We start from the raw sequence: 9,321 nt of genomic DNA, 5'->3' as shown, positions 1-9,321 counted from the left end.
CTCAGGGGCTGGAAAGCTTTAGGGAGGAATGTGATGGTCTTAAAGACCAGCTTCGCGAGCGGTCAGGCTGCGGGTGCAGATGCAGGGGACCTTGTTGCCCAAGTCAGCAGCCCCCGCTTTAGCCAAGTGATCTCACTCAGTGCGTTTCGTCTCCACGTCACAGCCTTGCTGAGGACCACGCAGGGCAGTGGGACAGAGTGGGCTTTGCAGTCAGGCTGCTTTTGAGCTGCATGAGCTCCTGTTTACCACTCACTGGCTGTGTGACCTTAAGCAAGTTACTTAACTTCTCTGTGCTTGTTTCCTCAACTATGAGACATATTCCGACGTAGAGAACCGGGCACAGCACCTGGCACATACGAGACGTCCACTTAATGATACCGTCCCTCCCTTTCCTGGTGGCAGTGGATGCTGACACAGGGTGTGAGGTTGGGTCCAGAGGGCACAGGCCAAGCACATTACGATAATCCAGCAAGAGGCAGAAGTAGAACCTGCAGTGGGAGGGAAGGGATGTGAACGATTTCTGTGAAGCAGCAGCATGGCCAGATGCCCCGTGTGAACCCCGAGCCAGCAGGAAGAGATCAGGAGGACTGCGGCAGTGAGGCGGTGGGGCAGAAAGAAAAGCCTGGCTGTCGACGTGAGTGTAAAGTGTAGCCACGGAACAGACACCATCGCACACCAGCTAGGGTGCTACAGGCAGAGCCGGAGCTGCTGGCTGGGCCTGGCGCCTTGTGGGTGGGCGCGTGAAGTGGTGCCGCATCCGTGGGAAACAGGATGGCAGCCCCGCAAGAAGTTCAAACCTGAGTTACCTTATGACCCAGCAATTTCACCCCTGGGTGTGCACCCAGATTTGAAAGCAGAGTCTCGGACATGTAACTGCGCACCCACGTTCACTGCAGCATTGTTCACAGTAGCCAGAAAGGGGAACAGCCCAAACATCCATCGACGGGTGGTGGATAAACACAATGTCGTCCATCCACACAGTGGAGTGTCACTTAGACTGAAAAGTACGGAGCTTCTGACACCTGCTGTGACACGGATGCACCGGGAGGGCACTGCGCTCAGTGAAATAAGCCAGACACAGAAGGACAGCTACTGCATGATCCCACTTATCCGAGGAAACGGGATCAGTCAAAATCACAGACACAGAGTAGTAAAAGTGGTTACCAAGGGCGGGGGGGTTAGTGTTTAATGGGGACAGAGTTTCAGTTTGGGATAAAAAACTTCTGGGGCTGGATGGTGTAGTGGTTGCATGATGATGTGAGTATGCTCAATGCAACTGAAGCATACACTTACCAATGCTTAAAATGGTAAGATTTATGTGTATTTTACAATAAGAAGCAAAACAAAGAGGTGAGTAATGAAGGTAGTAAATTACATTTAAACATGAATGGGGGGCACTGGGGAGCGGAGGAAGGTGTCCACATTAATGTGAATTACAGTAAAATGGTTAAGAAAGGGTTTTATAAACAAAATAGAGAAGGTGTAGGAAATAAAGTCTGGAAATAAAATTGCAAATTGTTTCCTAATTGAAGAATTTAAAACACTGGCAAACGAAAAATTACAAAACAGCAGCAGGACACATGGGTGTCAAAGTCCAACAGGAATTTGGAAAGGGTGTCAGCGTCTCAGAATTGATGGAAGTGCCAGTCGGCTGCAGTGACAACTGAGGTTACAGGTAAAAGTCTGGTCGTCTGGAGGAGGCGTCCAAAGGAGAGGGGGTGGGAGTGGGGTGAGGTGGGGCTGTGGGACAGGTCTGGGCCATTCCGGGAGGGGCTGATGCACCGCCAGGGGCCACGGAGGAGCGGAGAGCTGTGAAGTGGGTGTGGTCAAGGCAGCAGCTCAGTCCCCGCCTCCAGGAAGGGAAGGGGGAGCCAGATGCTGCGAGGAAAATGCCAGGTGAAGAGCTGGGATGAGTTGGGATGAAGGTAAACAGAGGAAACTGGGGCGTTTATGGGGAGGGGACCCAGGGGAGGAGATGGGTGTGGTCAGAGGACTTGTGGGGGGGGTGGGGGGGGTGGGTAGAGTGAGGACGGTCCTGCCCCACGGACCTCGGGACGCCCCAACCCAGGGTCCAGGGTCTGATCTTAATGAGCCCTCATAGGATTCCTGTGCACACCGAAGCTGCAAGTTTTGGAGAGTGGTTTGCAATGCTGACGGTACAAAGGTCACCAGGAGAGCTCTGAAAAACCCCGATGCCAAGGCTGCGCTCCAGACCAGGGAAAAACTCTGTGGGGAGGGCCCAGGCATCTGATTTTTTTAAAGTCCAGGTTTTTAAACCCCTAATGGGTGGCCTAGATTGGCAACCATTGGTCTAGGGCATTGCAAAGCCGAACATAAGGTCACTAAAATTTGTTGAATCAATCACAACAGCAGCAGCGGGAGACGGATGTCAGTAAACGGATGGATGGCAGAAATTACTGGACGGCAGGTCTGCTGGGTTCAGACCCCAAAGCATCCACCAGTCCTAGGGGGGGACTCGAAGCAGAGACAGGCGAACAGGGGCAGGTGTCAGGAGGGCGGGGCCGGGGACGCAGGGGCAGCGAAGGGCTCATCAGCCCTGAAGCCACGCGCACTCTGCACCCTGCCTCAGGCCCACAGGCGCTGGCTGAGGCCCAGCTCGCTGTGGTCCCTCAGGCCTGGGACGGGAAGCCGGAGTCCGCACTTCTGACGAAGCCCCGGGCAGCGCTGCAGCCCAGAGCCACACGGAGCCCCTCCCTGGGCCACGGGGCACACAGGACTCCTCCCAAGGCCAGCTCCACCCCTGCGCCTTGGGGATCACTCCCAGAGTCTGTTTTCTGCACTGTGGTTCAGCCTGGCGGGAGCAGAGCCGGGGTGAAAGGCGAGAGAGGGACTCAAGCCAGAACAGGGCTCAGAGGAGACCGAACGGAACTGGCCCGAGACCCTGCGCCGCGTCTCTCCCGACCCACCTTGGCAGCTCAGCACTGCGTTCTGCTCGTATGTTGCTCTCGTCCAGCCTTTCTGCCCAGCTTTTCTCCCTTTACTGTGAAGTCTGCAGACAAAGCCGTATTTTTCCTTCTGTCCTGTTAGTAAGTACGCGAGCGCCAGGCACACAGAAGCGATTTATTAAAACTTACTGAGAAGGTGACTGCGAGTTAGTCTGTTTTCATCTTAGTTCCTGGGGCTGGGCCACGTCCTTGCCTTCCTCCTGCCGACTCAATTCCTCCCCAAAGCAAAAGCTGTGGACATGCTCCAAGGAACCAACTGCAAGGCTCTAAAAAATAACACCCAGCCTTAACTGGCCAGAACAGCTCCGCCATCCTGCCACCTGCTGTCCGGAATGAGGTTCAGACCCAAGCAGCTAGGAGCGGGCAGTGCTTTTCCAAGTCGGAAGACTTCTCAAAGGCACCTGAATTGGTACCCACATCAGGGACGCAGAGCGGGTGGGGCTTCAGAACACAACAGCCAAATCTGGAGACTTTCCAGCTGCCTCCTTGGCTAGTATTTCACCGTCCATCTTTCACTCAAGATTTTTGCCAGAATTGCCTAAGGAAACTAAAGGAGTGAACCTCGGTAGCAGAAAGGGAACAAAACCAGGTGCACAGATGTTCCCCTTTTAAAAACCCAAAGGAAAACCATGAGGCCAGGAGACAGATCTCCAGGACGCAGCTGGGGGAGGGGACAGGTGGGCTTCGGCAGCCTGGACACTCAGCCCAGAGGCATTTCTCCCAAAGGCCTCTCCACAACTTTTCAGGGCGAAGGTCGCCTCCAAGGGCCCGACCCTGGGTTAATCTCACCCTGGAGGTGCCACTTGTTTACAAAATTGACACATCTTTCCTCCCAATGACAGGAATAGGTTTAGAGACAAAAGCCATTACTGTCTAACAAGACCTCTGGATGTTTCCAAATGTCAAAATGTAAAGTTCTGTCAGAATTTTGAGACTAACCCGCATTGATCACTCATGGCTGGCTTCCTTCCTTTTCCCTAAATCTTCCCCACCAGCTTTCTTTTCAGGTTCCAATCTAAAGTAAACACGGGTATCAGATATGGTACCCGTGGGGCTTAACAAGTGTAAATGTCAAACAATGATTCTGAAAACAGGGACAGATTAACACCATCTGCTGGACCAGGTCTTGAAACAGAGTTGACCAGTGGAAGACACTTTGTTTTGGTCCCAAGGAGATAAATCTGGGAAACACCCTAAGGGCATTCAGCTAAGAGCTAAATTCCTACTAAAAAGTCAATCTCTGGCTAAAACTGTCAGAACATTCTGGCCTTTGTTTGGTGAGGAATTCGTGTCATAGTAGGAGGGGTTCCAGTTGGGAATCCAAAAGTTAGAAATCAAACTTTACACGTATTCATACGACCACACACAGGTCCACACATCAGGATGCAAAGGGGGCCAGGCCAGGGTCCTGGCCACCTGTCCCCCGCCCCGCCCAGGCTGAGGGGACTGAGAGTCAAGCGAGACAAACACTCCAACTGGCATCACATCAAATTCGGGGTTTACTAACAATTTCCACTTTAAAGTTCATTTTGTTGGGTTTCAAAAAACATATGGAAATGCAACTACTCAACTAGAAAATGTGATTGACATAGTATTTTATAGGAAAACTGCTTTGTATGGGGGACTGACTGCACTGTGAACACAGTTCTTAAAAAGGACAAGGACTGAAGTCTCAAAAATATATACCAACACATCAATGGGGATAATCTGACAAAAAACAACTGGAGGTCACGAAGGTCACAGCCCAGAAAGCGATAAACCTGAGGGGGAACAGATCTGGAAACTCGGACTATTTGTGGTAGCATTTCTAGTGAAAAGTATTACTTACAAGGATAAAACAGGCCAGGAATTTTTGTGACCTAAGACTCCAGCTAACTGATAATAGGCGGCTCCTCTTCATCTCTCCTCCCCCTCCCCCAACAACAAACACCCTCCCAGGAACTGGGAAGGAAAACTAAATTGGGAGGGAGGAGAGCACCACCTAGTCTCCAAGCCCCCGGCCCGCCCCGGGTGCACACTTCACTTACAGGCCGGCCGGGTTTGGGTGGGAGCGTGTTTGTGCAAGTGCCTGGGCTGGTGAGGGTGGCCCCGGGCTGGGCACAGAAGGCAGGGCCCACAGGCCTGGCGGGGGAGAGTATGCGATCCCAGATGCCGCCTGGACCCACCAGCCAGCTTCGTTACTGCTCAGCTTCTCTGCAGAGCCCCCGTCAGCGGCGCAGGGCCCACCCCGTCCCCACCCCGTGCGTGCGTGGCCCGCGGGGACCATGTGGGCTGAGATGGGGCTGCCTTTTTAGGTGACGGCCCTGGGGCCTAACTCAAACCTCTGTCCTGATGGGAGTTTGCCCCAGTGATGAAAGTGACACAGGACACACACAACTCACACGCATCACCCTGCTATTTTAAGAATGTACTTTATACAAAATAACCAGTTCATATGGAAATAAATCTACAGACCTCCAAGGATCAAAAAGCTTTTTAAAAAGTTCTTTTAAAAAATTATCCAACACACAGTACAGAACTAACTATTGAGGTAAGTGTGGCTCTCAGTGAAACAGGGAATCAGCAGACCAGACAAAATATACACAATATAAAAATAAATAGCATTCCCCTTTCCAGTACTGGCCAGGAAAGCTCCCAGGCTTCTGCAGCAGGGGGGCCGGGCACGAGCCCCAGCTGGGGAGGGGGTCAGCGTTCAGTAACTCACTCCCGAACCCACCTACCCTTTTCAAATCCACAGGACAGTCAGCTGGTTTGAGGCATTTCTACATCAGCCCCCAGGGCAGAACGAGGGAGAGACCAGTGGGCAGGCAGCCCGCTGACGGACTGCTGGGCAAGGGCCTGTGAAGCACGGTGGGGACGAGGAGCAGCGAGCCTCACACGAGAGGACGCGGGGCAGGGAAGGCCCGCGTCCCGGGAGAGTCCAGTCATGGGCTCAGCCCCTGGCTGGGGACCCCGCACCCCAGCAGCCGCGGCCCGACGGCCCCAACTCCCACACGACCCGATTTCTGGGGTGGGCACCCCAGTCCTTCAGCTGGACTCTGAACGCCCTGGATGCCGCCGTTCTGTGACGGTCCCTGCCTCGGGGCTACTGGGTTAGGGTTTCACAGGAAATTTCAAACCAGGACTTGAGAGCAGTGTGTAGCTGTAGATTGGAACTTCCTTTAAAAAGTGAGAAAAAAGCTCAGCCCAGGTGATGCCGGCTGTCCTGGACAGCACACAACCCACTCCCGGACCCGGCAGGAACTAAGACAAGTGATGACCCAGCAGATAACCCACGCGACGGAGACCTGGACGCCCAGTCACGAGAACGCTGCCAGGCTCTGCGGGCCAGGCTGGCTGAGGGCCGAAGGCTTTCAAGCAACATGAAAGTTTTCCTGTTCAGAGGCACCCGGGGCCCCAGGTAGGGCGTCCTGCTGACAAGAGGCCAGTATGTCCCCAACCCCCACCCCCTGCAAGGGAGAGGACGCAGCAGCTTCAGTTTCACTTTTAAAAGGTGGGATGAGAAAAGTGTTATGAACAGGATCCTGCGTGTCTGTCCTTACGCAGTCTTCATGTTTTTACCGTAATAAACTTTAGCCAAGAGCTAATTTTAAATGGACAGACCCTGAGGGGAAAAAACCCCAGGCCAGAAACCTTCCAAAAGGCTCTACTTTTCTCTCTGGATCTTTTATTTCCCTGGGTCCTGGGGAGACAGTTTCTAACCAAGCTCAGCGGTGGACGTGAAGTCCTCCCGGCCCCTGACAGGTGGCAGTGGTCCCAGGGGAAGGGCCCTCTGGGACCTCCTCCCAGGCCACGTTCCAGCTGGGAGGAGCGCAGGGGCCCCGCCAGGGACGGCCCTACCGGCCAAGGGACGCAGCAGGCTCACCACAGGCACCACAGGGAGCTCCACTCCCTCCGCACCTCCTCAGCGTCCCCCTCACCCAGAAGGGAGGCTCCTGTCCTGTCCACAGCTCCTCGGGCAGCGGGGGGTGGGGGAGCGGCTGCGGCAGGGGGAGCAGAGCGACCCGAGGCTCCGAGGCCCCCAGGCGGAAGGAGAGGGCAGAATCGCCGTGGTCCCTCCCGGCCCCGCCCCGGGGCTGGTTCGGCTCAAGGCAGGGGTGCCCACAGCCTCGCACCCGAAGCAGCTTCAAGGCCGGCGGGGAGAAGGCTCTGGGCCCAGACCAGCTGTACAAAGCTGCAGTCTCCCCTCCCGGCTGGCGCACAGACACGCGGGGAAGCAGCGTGTCCTGGGCACGGTCCTTCACACCTTGGGGGCCAACCTGGACCTGCCCGCAACCCTACCCCATCCTTCCCGAAGGGCGACGCTGACCTCCCCACCCTGAACCGCATCACGCCAGTGACAGGGTTCTAACAAGAACCAGGATCCAATGAGAACACGGCCCCCAAACTCACTCCATTTAAAAGCACGCCAAATTTTAGTCTGGTAAGGAAAAATTCGTGTTTCTGTGCAGCGTGTCTGGGAGGCGTCCGCGTTCCCAGGGCTCAACCTGCCCAAGCCTCGTGCGCCCCGCAGGTCAGCATCCACGCGTTCGGATCTGGTGCCTGCGTTCCACGGGGACAACACGGATGTTTCCAACTTGTTTCTTTTCCTACTGAAAGCGCAGGTTTATTCCAGCTTCATCAAGGACACCAGGACTGGAGGCAAGGTTCTCTTGGCCCCTCACACAGTTGAATTTATAAGAAACAAGTGCAAATCAACCAACCAATGTTTTATGGAAGCTTTTCTACTATCCCAAAGGCATGCTTAAAAATACACTATTCTTTACAGAAACCTGTAACTTGAGGGCATCTTCCTTAGTTGTTTTTTTTTTTTTCTTTTTTCCTTTGTGGGATATTCGAAAGTTTAAAACGTATGAGTCCTAACTTTGGTGGCATCTCAGCTAAAATCAAAGAATGCTAAACAGGGAGAATCCAGTGTCGTTGGCTTCTAAAACTGTAATAAAGTAACTTAATACTGTAAAACTGTTTTCTATCACAGACAGACAAGTGATTTCAAGAACTTGTTCTTGATAGCTATTTTAAATCACCATGACTTATTTTACTATGATTCACATAAAATGAATAAAAACTATATATACTGAAATATTCCTAAATTCAAGCTGTAAATCTATAGAATACATTTTCCTATTAAAAACTGTGCAGCTTCTTTATTGATACTAAACATATACAAACCTGAGTAGTCACTGCCACAAACTGTGATTCGTGCCAGGAAGCTTGTGACGTCTTCTAGACCACAGTCCCGGCAGGTCTGTGATGGGGACGTGTCACCTCACCTTCTAACGAGCAAATGCTCCTGATACTGGTTTACAACTATCTGGCGGGGCAGCTAGCCAACCAGGAGGGGCACTGCTGTCTGGGACCGGGACCTGGGCACCAGGCGAGGGAGCTGCCCCTCAGGCTGACAGGGAAGGGCCCGTTAGCGGAAACACGGCAGCCTTGCCTGACCTCTCCCCCAGCTCCCAAATGTGAGTGGGTCAGGGCTGTAAACAGAGGAGGGTCAGCAGGGCTGCGGGCCCACCGGCCAGACTCCATCCCCACCACCCGCCCTGCAGGCTTTATGTACAATACATTCACCACCAAAGACAGAAATCATCTTAAAGGCAACATGAAAACTCTGTAAACTGGACCCAGCTCCAAACACATCCAACACGAGTAGTCCCTTCCCCAAACGTATACCTGAGTGCAGCTGCCATGACAGCCCACCAGCACCGCCCCCCCCAGGTCAGGATGATCTTCCCTGAACACGAGTCTCAGGGTCTGGAAAAGCCACCAGAGTCCAGCCCATCTGGTCTCCACTCTCGCCCACGACCTCGCGAGCAGGTGCGTCGGTGAGGAGGGGCGTCCAGGCTCTGGGACGCACGAAGTGATGCCAATGATGGGAGAGGTGGGCGGGGCCGTGCCCCCCCTCCTCCCCGTTCTCCACCCTTGTCATATGCAGCTTTCTGTTTCCCTGGGGCTTGTTTCCTCCTTGGACTAGCTCTGAGGGAAGCAAAATAAAGACAATTTAAACAAAATTAACATGTGTTAATTGTTGAAAACAATTAAGCCGAGGAACTGCATGCACACGCATTCCTCTCCATCTAGGGAAACAGCCTAGCTTGGCTTCGTCAGCCAGTTCTGCTGGAGTGCGGGCTCTGAATCCCGGACTGCCCGACTCACAGCTCAGCCCGGTAGCGGCCGAGGACCCCTGCCTCCAGGGAGGCCGGGTCGGGGCAGGGGAGAGAGAGCCGGCACGGGCAGCTCCGGGCACGGCGCCCAGCACCGTGGACCAGCCTCTCCCAGATGAAGTAGGTGGGGAGGGTAAAACAGACGAGGGATCGTATCCAAGAAATGCTGGCAGCCGGTCTGGGAAAAG

General features: G+C 53.9%; 1 protein-coding gene across 1 annotated transcript in view; it reads right to left on the bottom strand.

Moving 5' to 3' along the window:
• Positions 1-5,372: 5,372 nt before the first annotated feature.
• The window catches only part of LOC103015020 (chromatin remodeling regulator CECR2), a 154,824-nt gene continuing 150,875 nt past the window's right edge, over positions 5,373-9,321 (bottom strand). The window contains exon 18 of the mRNA XM_057557241.1: positions 5,373-8,945. Coding sequence (XP_057413224.1) covers positions 8,940-8,945 — 6 coding nt within the window. The 3' untranslated portion in view covers positions 5,373-8,939. The remainder of the gene's footprint in view (positions 8,946-9,321) is intronic.

The sequence above is a fragment of the Balaenoptera acutorostrata genome, chromosome 11 (assembly GCF_949987535.1).
Source record: "Balaenoptera acutorostrata chromosome 11, mBalAcu1.1, whole genome shotgun sequence".
Lineage (NCBI taxonomy): Eukaryota > Metazoa > Chordata > Mammalia > Artiodactyla > Balaenopteridae > Balaenoptera > Balaenoptera acutorostrata.
The sequence above is the reverse complement of the archived record's forward strand: the minus strand, read 5'-3'. Positions and strand labels throughout refer to the sequence as shown.